Source organism: Cherax quadricarinatus, unplaced genomic scaffold (assembly GCF_038502225.1).
Source record: "Cherax quadricarinatus isolate ZL_2023a unplaced genomic scaffold, ASM3850222v1 Contig4700, whole genome shotgun sequence".
In the NCBI taxonomy this organism is placed as follows: domain Eukaryota; kingdom Metazoa; phylum Arthropoda; class Malacostraca; order Decapoda; family Parastacidae; genus Cherax; species Cherax quadricarinatus.
The window spans coordinates 4,393-28,686 of NW_027199726.1; the positions used below are offsets into that span (position 1 = coordinate 4,393).

The window sequence follows — 24,294 nt, forward strand, 5'->3', positions numbered from 1 at the left end:
CTGCCATACTGCCGCAGAGTATGATGTACAGATTAAGTCCTTACAAGCCAATGCATTCTCCAGTAGCATACTCAAGCGGTCAGGCACTGTCACTCCCATCTGTGTTCCACCTACACCTTCAGACATGCAAAATAGTGTATTGCCTCAAGTGTCCGAGGACACTCAGACTGCCTTGAGTGCACAGCCTATCCCTGCAATGACTGCTAGTCCAAGTAGTAGTTTCTCCACAGGATGCCTTGTCGGAAAACGGTTACTTGAAACTAGTAATGCCATCTCTTGTTGATGTCACATGCCATCTGCAGAAAGACGTCTCTGTTGTGGCTAGTGCTCTCACTAGAGTGTCTGTTGTTGTTCCTAATGTTCCAGATGGTGATAACGTCCTAGTTGACAGTAATTCCTGCAAGGTCAAGGGTTTATTTGTTGAACCTTCCTTACATGTTGTAAGAGACAGTAAGATCCATTTATTCCTTGCTAACACTTCGGGTCACAGTGTTCGTCTCAAAGCAAATACCAATCTCGTTGACCTAGTTCACTATCCTTACCCTGTTCAAGTACAGGATGACGTGCCACCTGACAAGTGGGTCAGTGCTATTTCAACAGGGGAGACCTCATCCACTCCACTGGATCAATCCATTCCACCAGTTGAGGAGAAAGACTTAGCTCCCACTGACTTCCCAGACGAAGTCAAGCGCTTGTTGATGCTGTTGAACAAATGTCGTAGAGCCATTGCCTTACCAGGTGAGAAGATGGGTATGACGAACTTATTGTCCCATCGTATTCCACTTGAACCTGGTACTAGACCTATCTATATACCTGCGTACAGAATGCCTCATTCCCAAGTTGCTGTCGCAGAAAAACTGATCAATCAAATCCTCGATGATGGAGTTATTACACATAGTAATTCACCCTGGAATGCGCCCATAATCCTAGTGCCTAAGAAGGATGGTACTTGGCGCCCGGTGATTGACTTTAGGAAGTTAAATGTGAAAATCATTCCAGATCGCTTCCCACTTCCTGTACTAGGTGATCTTTTACGCAATATCGGAGACAACAAAGTCTTCTCGACCCTGGACTTGTTACAAGGGTTTTGGCAAGTCCCTCTTCACGAGGACAGCCAAAAGTTAACAGCATTCTCCACTCCCACAGGCCATTAGAGCTTCCTTAGAATGGCTTTTGGATTATGATCCTCTCCTATCACGTTCTCTAGACTCATGACCAATATCTTTAGAGGTCTTATAGGTAAAGCACTTATGGTGTACTTAGATGACGTAATCGTCATGTCTGAAGATGTGGATACACGCCTGAAAAGACTTGATATAGTACTTGGTAAGCTTGAAGAAGCCAATTTGAAGATCAAACTGTCTAAATGTCAATTTTTCAGATCAGAAATTGAGTTTCTTGGTCACGTAGTCACTCTTAGAGGGGTTACGACTGATCAAAGTAAAGTAACGGCAGTACTACTAAATTTTTCATCCCCCAAAACTGCTGATGCTGTAAGATCCTTTGTGGGTCTAGCAGGTTTCTACAGATCTTTCATTGCTAATTTTTCTTCAATAGCAGCTCCTCTAACTGAATTGCTTAAGAAAGATGCTCCTTTCGTTTGGACCTTCCGTCAAGAAAGAGCATTCCAGACACTAAAAGAAAAGCTAACGTCTGCTCCCATTTTGAAATTCCCAGATTTTTCTAAGCTTTTCTATCTGACAATTGATGCTAGTTCTATTGGCATAGGTGCCGTACTAGCTCAGAAGACTGATGGCAAGTACAACGCAGTTGCATTTTCTAGCCGAGTTCTTACAAAGGCTGAACGTAATTATACAGTAACTGAGCAAGAAGCTTTAGCAATAGTATGGTCTTTGAAGCACTTCCGAGACATTATTTACCAGTACCCTGTTCATGTCAGAACAAACAACCTACTGTAAGGTTAGCCAGATGGACCTTGACTATCCAAGAGTTCAATCCCACTTTTGAACATTTACCTGGCAAGCCAAACATAGTTGCAGATGCTTTATCGCGACACATTAGTGTAGTTACTGCAGATTCTCCATTTACTTCAGAGGATATAAAGAATGCGCAAGGAACAGATCCCATGTGGTCTGGTGTGATTCGATTTCTGCTCCAGGAAGATCTTATTCTGACTGTGAAGCCACCAGCACCCATCAGTGACTTTGTAATGAGCCAAGAATTACTGTATTGAACAGCCGAATTGGGTACTCCAAGTAGAAGAGTGTACCAGTTAGTAATTCCACAGTCACTAGTGAACGTAGCTCTACAGCTAGTTCACGATGCACCAGGTGTTGCACACCCTGGTATGGATCGTTCTGTGAAACAAGCCAGAATGAAGTACTTTTGGCCACGTATGGCAACTGACATTTCAGAGTATGTTAAGAAATGTAGTGTTGTATGCAACATATAGGAAATGTCAATGGTCCTAATCCAATCCAAGTGTACCAAACCACTAGCGAACCGTGGGAAAGAGTTGCCCTTGATTTATTAACCAATTTTAAATGTTCCCTCCAAGGCAACAAACATCTGTGTGTTATGGTAGACCATTTCACCAGATATTGTGAGTTAGTTCCTATTGCAGATAAGACTGCCGAAACAGTAGCTAAAGCGTTTAAAGAACGCATTATCTGCAGGCGTACCACCCCTAAGTCCTTAGTAACAGATAATGGAGGTGAATTCTGTAATGAGATTCTTGAAAATTTGTGCACTTTGTACAAGATCTCTAAATCCACCATTGTTCCTCATCATCCTGCCAGCAATGGGTTAGCTGAACAAACCAATAAGAAAGTACTTGATGTTTTGAGAGCCACTATCAACCCCAATAATGAAACTTGGGATGAAGTCATACCAGATGTTCAATGTGCCATAAATTTTGCTGCATAAATTCTATAGGTGATACCTCACATTATGCATTGTATGGTGTAGAAAAGCATATTTACCCTATGAGTTGTTATATTCCACTCCGAAACCCAATTACAACCCTGATGATTTCGTAGCAACTCGTACAAGCATGGCTCAGAGTGTCTTTAGAAGAATCTGTGAAACACTTCATAAACCAACAGCAGAATTTACTAGAGTAACTAATAGCTGTGCTAAACCATCAAAAGTTAGAGTAGGTTCAAGAGTAATGCTGACAAATTTCAACAAAACATCCGAAATGCCTAAGCTCGATCAAAAGTTTGTTGGCCCTTATCGAGTTGTAGAACATATCTCGGACAATAAGTATGAGGTTAGAGAAATTAGTACAGTTAAGTACAAAGAATTGCATTTAGATCATATGAAATTAGTATGCGATGTTGATGATATTGCTACCCAGACTAATGTGACTGATGCTGAAATTCCTCTTGACTCTGTACCCTCTACCTCAAATACTCAGTCAGATATTCAACCTGAATGTCGTTACTCCTTGCGTACTCGACAAGTAATGAGAAACCCACAAGTACCTTTTGTAGATACTCGTTCAGATCTCCCTCAGTCAAGGCATGTGTTAGCCATTGCAGAGGAATTCAATCCTCCCAGAGATGATAACCATTCTGCATATGTAAACCTCACCCTCGAAGAATTGGGTTTAAATGTACATAGTCTGTATAACAGTCGACTCATAGGCATAGTAGAAGGTAGAATACGGCAGGCTGGGCTCCATCTCCCATTACCACAGTCTGACAATATATATATCGTTACTATCCAACCAGTGTGTCTACCTTCAACCCTCTTATCTCCTTACCTAACCCCACACGACATAGCGAACCTCCCTTACTAGCCTAGAGAACCTTTCCTACTAGCTTGGAGAACTTCCCCTACTAGCCTAGCAAACTTCCTCTACTAGCCTATGGAACTTCCCCTACTATCCAGCAAACTTCCCCTACTAGCTAAGCGAACTTCCACTACTAGCCTAATGAACTTCCCCTACTAGCCTAGCGAACCTTTCCTACTAGCCTTTCGAAGTTCCCTTACTAGAGCAGCGAATTTCCCCGACTAACCTAGCAAACCCAGCTAACCTTCCCTACTAGCCTAGCAAACTTAACCTACTAGCCTAGCGAACCTTTCCTACTAGCCTAGTATACTTCCGCTACTAGAGCAGCGAAATTCCCCTACTACCCTAGCGAACCTCCCCTACTAACCTAGCGAACCTCTTCTACAAGCCTAGCAAACCTCTTCCTCAAGCCTTGCTAACCCTTCCTACTAGCCTAGTGAACCTTTCCTACTAGCCTAGCGAACTTCCCTTACTAGCCTAGGAAACCTCCCTTACTAGCCTAGCGAACTTCCCCTACTAGCCTAACAAAAATTTCCTACTATCCTAGCGAACTTTCCAACTATAGTAGCAATCTTCCCCTACTTACCTAGGGAACTTCCCTTACTAACCTTATGAACTTCCCCTACTAGCCTAGCAAACTTCCCCTAGTAGCCTAGTGAATCTGCCTTGCAAGCCTAGCAAACTTTCCTTACTAGCCTAGTGAACTTTCCCTACTAGCCTAGCGAACCTCCCCTATTAGTTTAGCGAACCTTACCTACTAGCCTAGCAAACTTCCCCTACTAGAACAACGAAATTCTCCATCTATGCTAGCGAACCTCCCCTACTAACCTAGGGAACCTCTTCTACAATCCTAGCAAACCTTTTCTACAAGCCTAGCTAACCTTTCCTATTAGTATGGCGAATCTTTCCTACTAGCCTAGCGAACTTTCCCTACTAGCCTAGCGAACCTCCCTTACTAGCTAAGCAAACTTCGCTTACTAGCCTAGCAAAAATTTACTACTAACTTAGTGATCTTCCCCTATTAGCATAGCGAACCTCCCCTACTAGCCTATCATTGGTCACACTGGGATCATCCTCAGAGACTTTCCCAAAATGGAGTAATAAACAAACAGAACAAGTTTTAATTGTGGTAATATTTCCTCTGAGTAAAATTTACCAAGTAATTAAGACTTGAAGCAGCTTTGTGCTGATCGGAAGATCTTGTAATAAAAGTTTGTCCTGGATATATAAATCTCCACTTATACAAATACACTATATGAAGAAGACAACGTGCTGTCTATTGTACATTATTAATGAACACGCTGTACATTTATGGTATACAATACCTACAAGATGAAGAATTAGACACATGTACAACGTCTGGGTATCTTTACTGTAGAAGTTTCGGCATCCAGTGACTTCATCAATACATACATTAGGACATAATTGGAAGACAGTAGAACTATATAAAAAAGATAAAGTAATCAGTCCATCAGCCTAGGAGTTGGTGAGGAGCACCGTAGTCGAGAAGAGTCTGAAGCACAGGTTAGGTTAGATTAGTTAAGGTTTGTCAGGAAACAGACACGTTTCGTCCACCAGTAACTTTATCAGTTCCTCACTTCTTAAGAACTGATAAAATCAATAGTGGATGACGTCTTCACACGTAACTTGCCAAAACCCGCGTATTGTGTCTTATTTACAAAGACTTTTCACTGTTTATTGAAGGTTCAGTTACTGCACTGCATCAATCAATTCGAGGGTGACGGTGGGGACAACCTCTTCGTTGACTCCTTGCGAGCTGCAGCAGTCTTTCGTTCTCTGCATCCTGACAGGTTCAACCTCCTGGTGAAAACTCCCGTCGTTTACAGCGACATAGGTGTTGAGGATGGCCAGAAGTTCCACATCGCCAACCAGACCTCAATCATCTGGTCAGTGCAAAGAAATAACAAAGTTATTGAAATCGGTGCTCAATTAATAATAGTGATAATTATATGAAGGGGAAGGAGACGGTGAGCACGTTTCTTTATACCTTTTGTACTTTTCCACATACTATTAGGTGAACAGGTGTAATAACCGACTGTTGTGGGTTAAATCTTGGTGAAGAGGACCAAAGGATCATACTGGAAAAGGCCACACTAAAAGGCTTTTTTTTTAATGATCTGATGTACAGCAACAAAATTTATGATGAGACTGTTGACTGTCTTTCATTCCCAACTGCATGATTGGCTTTGTGTGATTATCTTGGATTGGTTACCTACCGGGATTAATAATACTAATAAAATTTTTGGTCTTTTCTTCAACTTATTCTTTTTTTTTCTCAGTCTTGACGAGGCTGGAGACATTATGACGGTCAACATAAACAACATGCTTCGGGACTTCATAAACCTTGCACCAGCAGACGTCGCTGGCTGGTATGAAGCACTTTACGTCTTCTGGGACATTCTCAACCATCCTCAGAACGTTATATCTTACAAGCTGAAACCTGGTATGCCTATTACGACATTCGTCTTCGGAACGCTTATTAGTATAATAAAAAACACACATTGCAGACTCTTCATCCAAAAGAAGGATTTACCAAGATTTTTTTTTTACTTTTATTTAAATCATGGAACAAATACAAGGATGTATAAGAGTACAATAAAATTAAAAACTATACTGGATATTAACAATAACTTACATTACACAATCCCAGTACAGAAAATAAACACTATAGATAATGGCCAATTACAACCAGATACACAACCCACAACATATCATACACACCCCCCCCTGTTACAATAATTATTATTGCCAGTGTCGCCACAGCTGACACTTCTCCCCCCCCCACCTTAAATATTTACATTCAACGTTCTAAGAAACATACCATTAATTATCCTAATTTAGGGAAATACCCTAACCTCATCAAAAACTTAATGAGCATTTACCAATAGTTGGTGGTGCATGAACATCAATAACACAAAAACATAAAATTACAGACTAAAACAGATATAAACATTACATGCCTATACACCGACACACCTTTATAAGTATAAGAATATACACCCACAATATATAATATCAATATTAATGTAACACCCATGAAATTCGAGCTCTGATAACAACATTGCATAAAGTGAGGTTCACGCTTTAAAAAGCAAGAAAATACACCACATGCTACATTATTGTTAAAATACTAGGATATGAATAAGATTATCCAAATGTTTCATCTTGATTTTAGTAAGATAACAACACCATATCAAACTCCTTACAACATCTAACACGCCACATACAAACATACCAAAACTTAACACACATTCCACGAGACTATACTTTCGCTGTGCCTTCTAGCACGTGCCTAACTAGTATTACATACAAACAACTAAACAATGAATATTAATTTAGGGTACTACTCCTTATTTAGACATGATTACATTATAGGTAATTACTTCAAAAAAAAGATACAGGAACACGTTACAAAAATTTCAAAACCTCAATGTTTCAAGGAACATAGTGAAAGGAAAACCCTCTCAAGTTAAAATTCACTTGAAGAACAGTACAAGCGGGACATCATTCGCTACAAAGAAAAATTCACGTTACATATTTTATATGGTATATATTTATAAATGTTATATATTTAAACTTTCATTTATACCTTCCCCAACAAAGGAACTAAACAAAATAGATCTTTCACACCATTACATCCAGTTCCACACCCATCCACCCATCACTTCACACCCGAGGAAGTCAGCACATTGAATACCCCTGACTCCCCTCCCCTTTTTACCAACTTACTCACCCTGGCTTTTAAAAACCCATTATAACGCCCTTAAATTCCCTATTGTTAGTTCTCTATAACCTTCGGAAAAAACCTCACCCCATCTTTTCCCATATATGTCTCAATTGCGACACAAAGTTTGATAAAACGTCGCCGCCAAAATCCTTCTCAGCACTTCCCCGCCCTCCTTCCCCCTCATACCCCACAAACCATATATGTAGTCCACGATTATGTATACTAAACCCCTTGTCACACCCTCATCCACCCCACTCATATCAAGACTCAACGCTCTCAATACCGACACACCTTGACCCCCCACCCTTGCCAGTACCTTACTCATCCATACCCTGATGCACTCCAAACCTTCACAAAAATAGACAACATGATACACAGTCTCTTCCCCACTGCATCTGCTACACCCCCTACCCTCGATGACCCTCCTATCTCGGAGCATCGCTCACATTGGCAATATATCATGTAGGAAACGATACATAACCTCACGGGACCTAGGTCGTATCCTTAATTTACTAAATCTTTGCCATATTACATCCCATGCATACATGGGGTAGATCCCTTCAACCGGCACCACTACAATTTACAAAAAGTTCCCATCTTTACTTTTCCCGGTTCTCTGGCTAACACTAAAGCATGTAACACTTTTTCACATTCCTTCATTTCCGCTTCCCATACCATTTCCGTACGGGATCATGTACCTTATCTAGCTCCCGCCCCCCTCCATCCACCTGCACGCATCACTTCCCTCTTAATGAACACACATTTCAGGCACTTTCTCAAGTCTAACAAAGCCAACCCTCCCTTACATACCGGCAATGTCACTATCTCCCTTCGCAACCAGTTGCTCCCTGAACCCCACAAAAATTTGAACACCATTCTAAGAATACTCGTGATCGCCGTTCCTGTCAACGGCAGCACTGCCGATACATACCAGACTTTACTATATAGTAATACATTGATAACAATCGCGCATTGCCTAAGGGATAAATGGTGAGGTCACAGCATTCCCAAACATCGCTGCACCTGTTCCACCATCCTATTTGAATTATTGACCCTTGCAGCACTCAGGTCAGCCTCATATATGACACCACAGATTTTTAGACTCCCAGTCCGATGCTGCACGACATCACATCCCCATTCTCCCACCCCCATTATCATTGACTTCTCCAGATTTACCTTCATCGCCAAACCCCTGTCTGAGGAGAATATCCCTCAAAGCCCCTCTTTCCACCCTGTCATAAGCCCCTTGCCAATCCAATGCCAACAACGCCCCTCTGCCCCCTTTCATGTCCTCCAGGAACCCCTTTATGATCCCATGGCCCTGAACCATTGACCTATCCGGCAACCCAAACTGAGACTCAAACACCACCCTCCCCACAACACATTTAAGCCTATTCCCAAGAATTTTCGCAAACAGCTTATAATCAGCACATAGCAACGAAATGGCTCGGTAATTCTGAAGGGTACTCTGCTTTTCACGAGCACCACCACCGCCGTTGCCTGCGATTTTCCCATCTTACCTCCGTCTTTCATGGCATTCATTAACCTTACTAGGAAACCCCTTAGCAGACCCCAATGTTGTACATAAAATTCGCTTGGTAAACCATCTATCCCGGGTGCCTTTCCCTTTCTCATGTCCATAAGGGCTTTCCATATTTCCTCCTCCTCAATGACCCCACCCAGTGCCTCCGGATCACTCCTCCCCAGTTTGCACAGCACATACTCACATATCTGCACAAGAACCTCGCCATCCACCCCACTACTTTTCCCGTACTCCTCAAACCATCTATCTGCATACGCACTCATCCCCATTGTTTCCTGTAATACCTGACCCTCTCGAAAACCCCCCACCAAAGAAATGACTTGCAATCCCGGTATTGTAGCTGTTAGCTGTCGTAACTTCTGTCCTCGCAGCACGCAAGCCGATGGCTTGTTGCCCCAGAGTAATTCGCCCAGCCCCGCTTGTACTCGTACCACTGCAAAACGCTCTTCTTGCAAATCCTTTATCCTGTCCTTCAACATTTGTATTTCCTCCATGGGGTACACCCACGCCACCGCCCCTCCCCTGCGTAACAATCCCGTAATCTAGATTCTAAATTATTTGACAAACCATACCGCAATTGATTAATGCATTTGCCCTCCCTCACATAAAATTGACATATTCTTACTTTAGCCACACTATCCCACCATCCAGCCACATCCTCCTCAGTCCTTCTCTCTGCACAGAGCTGTTCCCAAAATACTGCAAAACCTGCCACTCCCTCCCCATCCCCCAAAACAATCGTATTCAGTTTCCAATAGCTTCCCTGCCTGCGAGCCAAAGCATCCCACCCCACCTCCACTATTACCGCCCTATGATCGGAAGACACCATCTCAATAGTCTTAAAAGAGTCTACCAAAACCCTCTGAGATAAATATATCCTGTCCAAACGAGCTGCATATCTCCTCCTCGTACACTTGAGCAGTTAGCACTTTCACGAATATTCTATAAACACCATTCAGTGCCATTCCATACCAATCCTAGTCTCTGATGCTGTATGTCTCTCTTATACTTTTGGGCAATAACACATCGACTGATGTATGCGTTAAAGCTCCACTAATGAATTCAATGCCCACAGTATTCATTCTCCGGCGCACACCTAGTGCCATATTGTTGTCTGAGTAGCTCGTCTGGGAAAGCAGTAGTGGGGTGCAAAGCACGACCGCACTCTACCTCATCCAGGCAGCGAATCTTTTTCCAAGATTATGCTTGACAAAGCCCTTGCACTACAGTTTAGTTTTAGTTTAGTACCTTTATTAAGCACGCCACCTATCCTGTGGGTGGTTGTCAGAAGATTACAGAGGCACATAATGAGTTCAGAGACTGGACCTCAAAGTTCTCATACCTAAACAAGTTACAGTGGTAATGTTATTTATATGTTTATATCTGGTTGCAATAGTATTGAATTATTTATGCAGACATGTATATATATATCATTACGATTATAACCATATACACATTGATGCTGTAATCTACGTAAATTTTTGAGATGTTATCCACGTTTTGCACTGGGTAGATGATTATGTTTATGGTGAGGATGTGATATAGAAATACCTGATGAAGACGGTTTATGACTGTTGACAGGATGACCTGAAGAATAACAGGCATTGCTGACAAGACAGAGTGCAAAGCAGATCCATGTTCCACTCTGGGTAGATATGAATGAACTTACTAACGTTCTATCCACAGCGAAATATCTTAGTAATTAAATCTTACTTTGCACCAAATGTATTTGTGCTACACAGCGTTAGGTGCGTTGCCTGGCGAGCAACCCGTGGCTCGGTAGGCAACTCTTTCGCCTCAAACACTGAGTGTCCATGGTTCAATCTGCGACAGTGGTGGAAACTTTGAGTATGTTTCCTAACACCTGCTATCCCTATTCACCGAGCAGTAAGTAGGTACATGTGTGTTAGTCGACTGGTGAGGGGTCGCATCTTGGGGGACAACATTAAAGCAAGTCTTCTCATTTCATCATCAATTTGTATGTTAGTTGTCAATTGTTCCAGCCATATTATTGTGATTTTTCTTCTTCAACAGGTGACATAATTGTATTAGACAACATGAGGGTACTCCACGGTCGCAAAGAGTTCAATAGTACCTCCGGGAAGCGGCTCCTGGAAGGCTGTTACTGGGACTGGGATATGGTGCGATCAAAACGAAGGGTTCTGCAAGCTAACCTAGTTACTCCTTAAGGATATGGAAACAGTTTTCTATGTTATTTAGAAAATGGGAATATCATTGACAGTGGTAACTTGCATAAAACAATTTACGAGATTATATATAGTTCAAATCAAATCAAATCAAGTTTATTCTCTATAAAGATTCCAATGTAGAGTTTACATATTATAGGATATTGTGTGGTTTACATATTATATAAAACTAATTAAAGTTTTATTGCGTATTTCTATGTTTATAGTCAATAGAGACTAGCACCTTCCCGAATCTACTCAAGATGGCAAGGGTTACACCAATACATAAAGGTGGTGACCCTACAGACTTAAACAACTATAGGCCAATATCTAACTTACCATTGCTATCCAAAATCTTTGAGAAACTCGTGCACAGGAGACTGTATTCATTTATAACGGCTCAAAACATACTCAACCCCTGCCAGTTTGGATTCAGGAAAAATAAAAGCACTAATGATGCAATCATAAAAATGCTAGATCTGCTTTACACAGCATTGGAAAATAAGGAATATCCACTAGGAATTTTTATTGACCTAAGAAAAGCTTTTGACACAGTAGACCACGACATCCTACTCCACAAACTTGATCACTACGGTATAAGAGGCCATGCGCTTGCTTATTTCAAATCTTACATTACTAATAGGTATCAGTACGTCACCATTAAAGACACAGCATCAGCAACACGGCCACTTGATACTGGAGTACCGCAGGGAAGTGTCCTTGGTCCCCTGCTCTTCCTCATATACATCAATGACCTTCCAAACGTATCCCAACACCTGAAACCCATTCTCTTTGCTGATGACACGACTTACGTCATCTCTCACCCTAATCTTGCCACCCTCAACACCATTGTGAATGAGGAGCTGATTAAAATATCGACTTGGATGACAGCCAATAAACTTACGCTTAACACTGACAAAACCTACTATATTATGTTTGGTAGCAGAGCAGGAGATGCACAAATTAACATTAAGATTGACAACACTAATTACCAGAAATAATGGGGGAAAATTCCTAGGCTTATACCTTGACAACAACCTGAATTTCAGCACCCATATCCAGCATATAGCCAAAAAAGTATCCAAAACGGTTGGGATCCTCTCCAAGATACGATACTACGTGCCGCAAAATGCCCTTCTCACACTATACCACTCATTTATCCATACCTCACCTATGCTATTTGTGCTTGGGGATCAACTGCAGCAACACACCTAAAGCCAATAATAACCCAACAAAAAGCTGCAGTAAGAATAATCACTAAATCCCATCCCTGGCAACACACCCCCCCCCCCACTCTTCATAGATCTAAACTTACTCCCAGTTCAGTACATCCACACTTACTACTGTGCAATCTACATCTACAGGGCCTTAAACTCTAATATCAACCTTGACCTAAAACGCTTTCTTGATAGTTGTGACAGAACCCACAGGCATAACACCAGACACAAACATCTCTACGACATTCCCCGTGTCCGACTAAACCTTTACAAAAATTCAATGTATGTCAAAGGCCCTAAAATCTGGAATACCCTACCTGAGAACTCTAGAACTGCAGACACATTCATCACCTTCAAAACTACCATTAGAAAACATCTTATCTCCCTGATACACCCCGTCAACTAACTACACGAATACCACCTGGTGGTTCACACTTACATTCACTCACTCATTTGACCATAAACAGAAATATTAATCTCAGTCTTAAAATAATGAATCCTGTGATACTCCAATACTGAAACTATGTACTGTGCCAAAACAAAAGCATTCACATTGCTAAACTCACAAACTAGTATTTAGTCACTTAGCCATAATACCAACTTACCTCATAATTTGTAATATTTTACAATTAAGAATAAAACTAAGTATGCCCAAAATGCCTAGCCATGCTAAGCGTTCTAGTGGTACACTCTGTAATCACAATTTTACTACATGTAAACCAAACAATAACCAAATTTCTGTAAACTCAGCATTGTAATCCTTATAGAGAATAAACTTTGAATTGAATTGAATTGAATTGAGAGGGCCACTATCACAACTAGCATGACTGGGAATTTCGGGCAGTCCAAGATTAATTAAAAAAACTATAATGGTACAGATTAAGGAGCATATTGGCATTAAGGCTAAGTAACTGCATTACAGTTCGAAAATTTAGCAATGTGAATGGCTTTGTTTTGGTACAATAAATAGTTTCTACTGGCGCTCCTATATTGGAGCATCACAGGCAAACTTATGACTAGTTAAGATTCGTTAGGTAATAGTTTTATTGCGTATTTCTATGTTTATAGTCAATTGGGTGAGAGTAGGTGCGAATTGTGGGGAATCACAGATATCGAGGGGAGGTCTAGGGTGTTAGCACCAAACTATCATATAAATCCTATTTGATTCACACTAAATACATCTCTATTGTCCTCTTTGCTCTCGGGCCGAGTGGACCTCTGCGCAGACGCTCCTCAGTTGCCTCACAGGTACCGTTTTGAGCGGTTTTGTGCTCTGCGCCTCACCCTCTGGTGGCGAAAATCAACATTACCCCACAAGATGGAGGGAAGCTGGCGATGAGTTAACACTGTATGTGTGGAGCTTTTGCAGGGATCTTTGTTGGATCATAATGTCGACGTCCTCCTACTCCAAATCCTGCAAGACACAACGATGACATCTATGGCGTTTCAGTAAATGGTGCTTCCCGGGTTTTCGTCAAGTTTACGACTCCTACAGTGTATGAGGATGTTGTTCAACGTTATCAAGATCTACGTTGTCAGGTGAACCCAACTGTGGCTGTGTGTCTTCGGGATGTGTCCCACGCTTACACATGAGTCAAGATTCGAAACGTCCCTTTCGAAGCTGATGAGCATGCAATCCGTAAAACCTTCACCAAATTTGGGATGATTCACCAGACTTATGCAGGTGTATGGAGCCATGGCCCATTTGAAGGTAAACCTGACGGGTCGTTTTCAGTAAAAATGTCCATCAAAATGCCCATCCCGTCTTTTGTTCTCCTCGATGTCTACTGTACTCAGGTATATGTGTATTACCCGGGGCAAAGGAAGATGTGTCGGTTATGTGATGCGTATGGACACATTGCATATCAATGTGATCGTCGGCTTTCCTGTCAACAAGGTGAGCAACGTGTGCTGTCAGACGCTCCTACACAACACCTGAGTCGATGGTAGGCGAGGGCATCCGTCTGACACCAACGTCTCAACAGCCTTCACTCGATATACCTGTCACTACACCTGATTTGCCGTGTGTAACATTGCCCTGTATGGAAACGAGCGTTGCTGACGACAGTGTTGCAGCGACGTCAACTGATGTTGTTCCATCTCGTGAGGTCGAGCTAGACCTCCCTGTATCATTTCCGGAATTATATGGTGCGGTGGAGGAGTGTCTGGCTCCACCATCCACCCCAGTGGCGTCCGATAATAGGATTGGTAACCCAGTGTCAACGATTGCTACTCCCGACAGACCCACGGTGGTAATTACTAGCGTGGACGTCCATGCACACATGACCGCACCTGCACGCACCATTGTCGACAAGAGCTCCCGTAAGCGGGCAGCAGGGAATTCAAATAGTAATGACGAACTGACACCTGGACAACCTGGGAAAAAGTTGTGGGCCGCAATTGCTGCTAATGGCTTTGAAGATAATGCCAGGGTCGCGAGTCTCCCACCTGGCGATGTTTGTGGCACAGACAGTGATGTCGCTCAGTGTCTCAATGTATTATGAGTGAATGTGAGGGATGAAAGCCAGCAGTATTCCAGTGTTTAACTATAAATGTCAATGGTTTACGGGCGACGCAAAGGAAAGATGATTTTGAGAAGTGTTTATGTCATTTTAAGCCTGATGTTGTGTTTCTGCAAGAGCACAATTATCGGGATGTGGGTGAATTGAGGATACGAGGTTATGTTGTGTACAGTGTGAATAGTCCGTGGTTAAAAGGTGGTGTGGAAGTGTTGATACGAGAGAACAGTCCTTTTCGGTTACATCATTGGGAAATTGGGTCTGACTGTCGCTTAGTGCACGTTGACGGGTGGTGGGGTACGATGAGCGTCGGATTCATTAACGTTTATGGACCTGTGGCGAGGGATGCGAGTACAAAAAATCAGTTTTTTCAGGAGATGCTTGTTTACCTGGAGTTTACCTGGAGAGAGTTCCGGGGGTCAACGCCCCCGCGGCTCGGTCTGTGGCCAGGCCTCCTGGTGGATCAGAGCCTGATCAACCAGGCTGTTACTGCTGGCTGCACGCAAACCAACGTACGAGCCACAGCCCGGCTGATCAGGAACCGACTTTAGGTGCTTGTCCAGTGCCACCTTGAAGACTTCCAGGGGTCTGTTGGTAATCCCCCTTATGTATGCTAGGAGGCAGTTGAACAGTCTCGGGCCCCTGACACTTATTGTATGGTCTCTTAACGTGCTAGTAACACCCCTGCTTTTCATTGGGGGGATGTTGCATCGTATGCCAAGTCTTTTGTTTTCGTAGTGAGTGATTTTCGTGTGCAAGTTCGGTACTAGTCCCTCTAGGATTTTCCAGGTGTATATAATCATGTATCTCTCCCACCTGCATTCCAGGGAATACAGGTTTAGGAACCTCAAGCGCTCCCAGTAATTGAGGTGTTTTATCTCCGTTATGCGCGCCATGAAGGTTCTCTGTAAATTTTCTAGGTCAGCAATTTCACCTGCCTTGAAAGGTACTGTTAGTGTGCAACAATATTCCAGCCTAGATAGAACAAGTGACCTGAAGAGTGTCATCATGGGCTTGGCCTCCCTAGTTTTGAAGGTTCTCATTATCCATCTTGTCATTTTTCTAGCAGATGCGATTGATACGATGTTACGGTCCTTGAAGGTGAGATCCTCCGACATGATCACTCCCAGGTCTTTGACGTTGGTGTTTCGCTCTATTTTGTGGCCAGAATTTGTTTTGTATTCTGATGAAGATTTAATTTCCTCGTGTTTACCATATCTGAGTAACTGAAATTTCTCATTGTTGAACTTCATATTGTTTTCTGCAGCCCACTGAAAGATTTGGTTGATGTCCGCCTGGAGCCTTGCAGTGTCTGCAATGGAAGACATTGTCATGCAGATTCGGGTGTCATCTGCAAAGGAAGACACGGTGCTGTGGCTGACATCCTTGTCTATGTCACATATGAGGATGAGGAACAAGATGGGAGCGAGTACTGTGCCTTGTGGAACAGAGGTTTTCACCATAGCTGCCTCGGACTTTACTCTGTTGACTACTACTCTCTGTGTTCTGTTAGTGAGGAAATAATAGATCCATCGACCGACTTTTCCTGTTATTCCTTTAGCACGCATTTTGTGCGCTATTACGCCATAGTCACACTTGTCGAAGGCTTTTGCAAAGTCTGTATATATTACATCTGCATTCTTTTTGTCTTCTAGTGCATCTAGGACCTTGTCGTAGTGATCCAATAGTTGAGACAGACAGGAGCGACCTGTTCTAAACCCATGTTGCCCTGGGTTGTGTAACTGATGGGTTTCTAGATGGGTGGTGATCTTGCTTCTTAGGACCCTTTCAAAGATTTTTATGATATGGGATGTTAGTGCTATCAGTCTGTAGTTCTTTGTTGTTGCTTTACTGCCCCCTTTGTGGAGTGGGGCTATGCCTGTTGTTTTTAATAACTGTGGGACGACCCCCGTGTCCATGCTCCCTCTCCATAGGATGGGAAAGGCTCGTGATAGGGGCTTCTTGCAGTTCTTGATGAACACGGAGTTCTATGAGTCTGGCCCTGGGGCAGAGTGCATAGGCATGTCATTTATCGCCTGTTCGAAGTCATTTGGCGCCAGGATAACATCAGATAGGCTTGTGTTAACCAAATTCTGTGGCTCTTTCATAAAAAATTAATTCTGATCTTCGACTCTCAGTCTGGATGCTTGTGTATCACTTCCAGTCGCTACCCACAGTAACCGTCGTGGTAGGTGACTGGAATTGCGTTACAGGTTTTATTCTCAACTTTTTGGTGATATTTTGCAAGGGGTGGCATTGCGCGATGTGGGAGGTGATGTAGTTGGTAGGGTGGATTTTACTTTTGTCCGACAGGGTTATGCGGCTCGACTTGTTAGGATCTATGTAGCACATGCTATTGACATACAGTGTGTCCAGTTATGAACATTTTACTGATCATCGTGCGGTATTGGTATATCTCACTTGGGCTGGTTTGCCACAAGTCGTTCCTCGGTTTTGGAAATTAAATGTTAGTCTTTTGAAAGGGGATGAAATTCATGATTTATTTCGTCGGATGTGGTCTCAATTATGGAATAATTGGATGGGTGTCGTAGATATTCTAGAGTGGTGGGATGTAAGGGGTAAACGCTGTATTAAATCCCTTTTTTGGGCGATGAATAAAGAGGTGATGCAATTACGGTATGGAAGGTTAAATTACTTAAGGCATCAATTACGTGCGTGTTATGAGCCACGTGCAGCATATCTGGTAACCACCATCACCGCCCTGAAAGCGGAAATATCGGATTCACAAAATCAGTTATTTCAGGGGGTGCAAATTGTGGCGGGAATTGATGAAGTCCTTTGGGGAGACCGACCATCTGCGTATGTTTTACGTGAACGAAGTCAGCATCATCGGTTTCACGGTGCAGGACGGGGTTGAGTCCTTCCCGTCGGGTAGGACGATAATGGATACCGATCGTATGAGTCTTTATGCTGACATAGTTTACCGTGATACATTTAGTGGTAGTCCAGATTGTACTGTTGCCATGGATGTCGTCTAATCGTGGGTGACTCGTAAATTAATAGAGGATGAACAACAATATGCTATGGGGCCTGTTAGTGCTGACGAAATACATACAGCTTTGCAGGACATGAAAAAAGGAAAATCGCCGGGGTCAGACGGGTTGCCATGTGGATTTTATTTAAAATTCTGGGGCGAGTTACGTGAGTTTCTTGTTAGGTTATTAAATAGTATGAAAAATCGGGGTTGTTTAAGTAGGTCTCAGCGAGAAGGTATTGTGGTCCTTGTTCCCCCCAAAAAAACGAATGTACTGATATACATGATTACAGGGCGATTACCCTGTTAAACACTGACTATAAATTATATGCAAAAATTTTGTGCAATCGCCTTAAACCCATCTTAGAGAAGGTTTTACATCCAGGTCAAGCTGGTATCCCGGGACGATCGCTGTATTTAGGCCAAAAGGTACTTGGTGATTTTGTTCACGACCACCAAAGTGAAATGGGTAGGGGAGGAGGGATTTTGGCGTTAGACTGGAAGGCTGCATTTGTTAACGTTGATCATCTTGTGTTGAAAATGATAATGGAGCAGCTGGGTTTCGCACAAACGATTGTTAAATGGGTTCTGTCTTTGTATACTGACGCGAGTTTGCACGTCCAGATAAACGGGACGTTAGGTACGTCTGTATATTTGCATCATGGGATTTGCCAGGGGTGCCCGTTATCACAAATTTTATTTGCTATTTATCAAGCGCCATTATATAGGGCACTGGCAGCCGGGTGTGAGAAGAATCCATGTAATGGGCAGTGCGGTAGGCCTATCCTTATTGTTGGCTATGTTGATGATACAATGCTCATACTTACAGATGCCGGTAGTTTGTCTGCCGTAGATCGTATTGTGACCACTTTTAACAGGGCAACGGGTATGATATGTAATAAGGATAAGTCTGGACTCTTACTTTTAGGGCCGTGGCAACGAGGTCCATTCTCCATGGAGAGTCCATGGGTTGCGTGTGAATCTTTGAAAATATGCGGGATAATTCATGCGGCTAGTAAAACTGAAGGACGTACGCTCAATTCCAAGATGATGGTTGATAACGATATCTGGCGTGTAGGTATGCTGAGGTTACATGGGTTAACTCTCAATCAGCGGGTGATAGTTACTAATTCCATCCTATATACTAAAGTGTGGCATGTAGTGCGTGTATCCTTGTTGTGTCCAAGAGATGAGACACGTTTATTGGTGTGTGCTTTTCGGTTTATCTGGGGAAGTTGTTGTTGCTGGTTACGACGCAGTGTCCTTAGCTTAAGTGTTCGCAAGGGGGGTTTGGGATTATTAGATTTTCGTGCATCAATGCTTGCTCTTTTTGTCAAGCACACATATGTGCAATACCCGCGAGTGGCAGGTAATCCAGTTCGTGAGACGCATCAATACCTGTGCGAGTGTGTTAAGGGGCGTGATCGCCATATATGCGTGGATATGTTGTGCGTGCTTACAGTGGTTTCAAATCCGCGGGCTTGTAAACTGCGTATTTTAGTTCGGGCGAATATGGAAGCTGACGTGGCACCGGTCTGTAGTCAGTTTCCGTTGTACGCTTGGGCTTGGGCTGATATTAGGAGCCGTCTGGTGGATCTTCCGTTGCGACCCGTAGTTCGTGAAACGGTATATAAATCCTTTTATAACATCTTGCTGTCTGGGTCTGTTTTGTGTGCACGAGAGTTACGCGATATTCCATCCTGTAGCGATTGTGGGATTGAAGAAACTGTTTTTCATGCAATTTATTTTTGCGAGCAGTTAGAAGCCGTGTGCTGTTGGCTCGGTAGATTTATTAGGTGGGTGGGTGGGGGGGGTTGTCTCCTTTACATGTCCTTAGTTTAGACGTGGGAGGGGTCCCGGAGGGGGTTGTCTCCTTTACATGTCCTTAGTTTAGACGTGGGGGGGGTCCCGGAGGGGGTTGTCTCCTTTACATGTCCTTAGTTTAGACGTGGGAGGGGTCCCGGAGGGGGTTGTCTCCTTTACATGTCCTTAGTTTAGACGTGGGGGGGGTCCCGGAGGGGGTTGTCTCCTTTACATGTCCTTAGTTTAGACGTGGGAGGGGTCCCGGAAGGGGTTGTCTCCTTTACATGTCCTTAGTTTAGACGTGGGGGGGGTCCCGGAGGGGGTTGTCTCCTTTACATGTCCTTAGTTTAGACGTGGGGGGGGTCCCGGAGGGGGTTGTCTCCTTTACATGTCCTTAGTTTAGACGTGGGGGGGGTCCCGGAGGGGGTTGTCTCCTTTACATGTCCTTAGTTTAGACGTGGGAGGGGTCCCGGAGGGGGTTGTCTCCTTTACATGTCCTTAGTTTAGACGTGGGAGGGGGGGGGTCCCGGATGATGTCGCAAGGGCACTGGAGGTGTTAGTATCAAATTTTATTCATACATCTTGGGTGCTCCGGACAGCGGGAACGATTGCGAGGGTACACGGTATTATAGCGGTTATGTATCGAACAAAGTGTAGGAATCAGTTGTTGTATGGGAATCGTTGGGAGCGTAGTTTTCCTTATACATATCGTAGTTTCCGTGTTGCGGATTTATGGCATTTGTACGGCATGAAAACGTAAAAGGACTGGTCTCTCGTACGTGTTTTGCATGTGTGGTTTGTTGTGAGCGTAATAAGTAAGATTGTGTTTGGGTATGAGAAAGTGTAACATAGGTAAAATAGAATATTACGTAGATTGGGTTTATTACCATTGGATTCATAGTATTGTTTTCATGTGCCAGACCGTGACGTTTAAATCTTCATCGAAAAAATGTACTTTCGCTATATAATATTGTATCCATTACGTTTTAAGGTCACAGTACATTTGGAATTGATTAATGAACCCCATATATATATGATGTATAAATAACAAATTCAGCTATTATTATTGGTCGTAACACGTCTTAACGAGCTCAATAATTACATCATTATCTAATGTTTAATTAATGAGGTATTGATTTGTTTAGTCACTTGACAGTAGACATAGTTTCGCTTGTTTGGAGTTTGATGGGTATTTTAGTTTTGTATTTCATTATTCTCAAGTCCGCTTAGTTGGAAACTGCTTTTCCTCTTTCATGTTTGAAGATCAGTGTATACGTATACTGTCGTTATTGCAGGTGATTTTAGTTTTATTTTTGATCGGTTGTTAAGTACTAGTTTTTGTTCATATTGTCAAAGTTGGATAAGGTTTCCCCTACCTATCTATGTATTATATATAGATATTAGTTGCCGTGTCATTTTATGTTTTATTTATTATTTCATGTACTGTTTAAATAAAATATATATATAAAAAATACATCTCTATGATAATCTCATATAGATTAGTAAGGATATATTAGTATAGTTGGCTTTTATTTACGTTTCAGTAATTTTTATATTTATATAATGTGAGTGAGAAATTATGTGGGTGAGATCGATACCATGCCAAACCCTTCTAGGGTAGGGTAGGTGCCTGAGCCGAGCTTGTAGCTTACAAGACTGTCATTCCCATTAGCCCCCTTGGGGCGGGGATGGCAGACCAGAGAGGCCTAGCTTGTAGCTAGGCCTGGGAACAATTGGTCCCCAAGATGAGCAGGTATTTGTGCCTCCTCCCATGGGAGACTTAGGTCTCAGACACTCCCTAAAGAGGGAGCCAAGGCCGGGCCACCACTTGGAAAAGGCCCGGGCCGGGAGAATACCGGCGAATCTTTAATAATAATAATATATGGGTGAATTTCACATGTGCAATCCTGAATTAACATTTCACACACATCTAAAACAGATTACACTTACTGCTTTAGTTAAACCTTGGAGACAGGCGAGACTAGCAACAGTGGGTCACTGCACTCTTCCTCCGATGCTCACCTTCTCACCTCCCCAAACTCATTTTAAAATTGTTTTTTATAATAAAAAGCGCAACTATACAGTATTCCTACTCACCAAAGCAGAATATGTTTAATCTCTGCTTGTTGAAGATTTTGATTGAGTCTATTTTTGCAGTTAATATTTTAAAATCTGGCTGGTAGGATGTCAAATTATTATTATTATAATCAAAAAGAAGCGCTAAGCCACAAGGGCTATACAGCGGTAGGATGTCAAAGTTTGTCTAAGACGCTCAGTGAGATGACTGTTAGCGAGGATAACACTATGTTTTGACTTGATAAATTTCATTACAGGGAAGAGAGATTCACAGCAGTAAGTTGTCCACAAAAAGAGTAGTCGGAAGCCATTTTTCTGAAGACTGGGATACTTTACTTCCGGGATTTGTTTCCGAAAGTCAGTTAGGGATGAGCTTTTATGTACTAGCTTCAAACCCATATCTTCCTGCAGCTCAATAAGCTTTGTTTCTATTTAAGCAACATCTGAGGCAAAAGGTGCAACAACAGGACATCAACCATCAAAGGAATCAAAATCAATATAAACTATTTCAGAGTTTCCGTTGTATTGTTTACATTTACTGCCTTTAAATTCAACATCAGGAAAAGCAGTTGTTCATAAAGGTGGGAAAGTGGTCACATTTCTTTATAGTCAGATCTCTTTGAAAAAACTATTTTATTCTGAAAACTTAAAACTGATTGGGTAAGTTCTGTAATAACTTTGTTGCTTCCTTGTAGGAACGATCCTGTACCCATTCGTGATCTTCTAGTTATGGGTATTTATTTTTGTAATAAAGTTGGTAGAATTACCGACAATATGTAAAGTAAAAGGACACAAGTGCAACTAATGTGACATTTATTGTGGCAACGTTTCGCTCTCCAGGAGCTTTATCAAGCCATTACGGTAATGGCTTGATAAAGCTCCTGGAGAGCGAAACGTTGCCACAATAAATGTCACATTAGTTGCACTTGTGTCCTTTTACTTTACGTATTTATTTTTCTTTTCTTTTACGAAAGGAATGATTGGTTCAATAAGAGCAACAAACTTAATCAAAAGATTGGTAGTTGATATCCATCTTACAATACAATGACTTTTCTTCAAGCTCCAGCTCCTCAATACAATTTCTAAATTTACGGTGTGTTTTTTTTTACTTGTCCATGTGAAATTCACAATGTCTTTGATATTACTGAACTTGAAGTGTTTACTTACTAAATACTTTGGGTGGATGATATAGTGGATAAAGGCAAAGTCTGGATAGTTGATATCGTGTCAATTGTCAAACTAGGCCAATATGTTAACCTACCATAGCTGAACATTTAATAAAGCTTTGTTAAGTGCATTTTTGATGCCAATACCTTTTGTGGTTTCCTTTAAGCTTATCAGGTCTAAGAATTCTTTTTACTTTCCCATCGTTCATGACATAGCTAAGAAATATAGGTAGCTGAGGGATATCTTAAATGTCCGTAGAGTTATCCAATGCTAAGCTGAAAACAACGAAGCTTTTCAGGTCACTCTGCAGTGAACATACGATTGCAGAACTAATTTCAGAAATGCGTCTCTCTGTAGTGCGGCGGGAGATAGGAATTTGGTCTATAGCCTGTTTAAGTTTTGAGTTCTCTGGAGCGAGAATTGCAGTAACATCACTAATATTTTATTTACAAATTCTCCATGCCTAAATCACCTTGCTTACTGAGGGAAAATATGCTGTTTCGGTGAGTGACTAAATTAGATTTCAAAAGTTTTATCGTATAGTCTCACATTTCTGATTCTGGAAAAAATGAAGATGCAATTTTCGTATGGTTACATTCATGGTGATGCTTTAAATAACTGGCCTTAAAATGTCTGATGGTTGTCTGTTAGATAAAGGAAAGAACCTTTCCATAGTTAAACATTCTCTTTTCTTGTTCCAGTTACCATTTTATGCTCTTCTGTTGCTCGTCATTTTAAACAAGGGTTTTAAAACTTGAACTAATATTAGTCTTAAGTATTTATTAATAAGAAAATTAGTTACCTGCACTGCACTAGTTATGTTCCTCTACCACTGAAACTAACTTATGTGTATTGTATAAGAGTGACACTGCAGAGTCCAGTAGCATCATCAGTATTTGTTTAAAACATGTTTTGATTATGTTCAGCGAGTTAAAAAAGCAGTTTGAAAACAAAAAATGGTTAAAACTGACCATTATTTTAAAACGTGTGGACCGGTAAACCAGCGGAAGGCGTCGGTCATATGACCAAAAGCTCCACCGACGGGTCATCTGACGAAGACCCGCATGTGGAAACACTTGTCCTGTTTCCTGACTAACATTACCTAACCTAACATAAGCAGTTTGGACATATAATGCATATGGATGTTTGAAAAGATAATGTGAATTACCCATATATATATATAGATATATATATATATATATATATATATATATATATATATATATATATATATACATGTATATATATATGTATATACATATATATATGCATGTGTATATTTC

The 24,294-nt window shown here is 41.9% G+C and overlaps 1 protein-coding gene across 1 annotated transcript; it reads left to right on the forward strand.

The window, feature by feature from the left end:
* Positions 1–3,160: 3,160 nt before the first annotated feature.
* LOC138852174 (gamma-butyrobetaine dioxygenase-like) lies at positions 3,161–12,511 on the forward strand. Its single transcript, XM_070081865.1, has 4 exons — positions 3,161–3,413; positions 5,382–5,664; positions 6,058–6,221; positions 11,083–12,511. The coding sequence occupies exons 1-4, from the start codon at positions 3,161–3,163 to the stop codon at positions 11,235–11,237; spliced, it is 855 nt and encodes a 284-aa protein (XP_069937966.1). The 3' UTR covers positions 11,238–12,511.
* Positions 12,512–24,294: the final 11,783 nt, after the last annotated feature.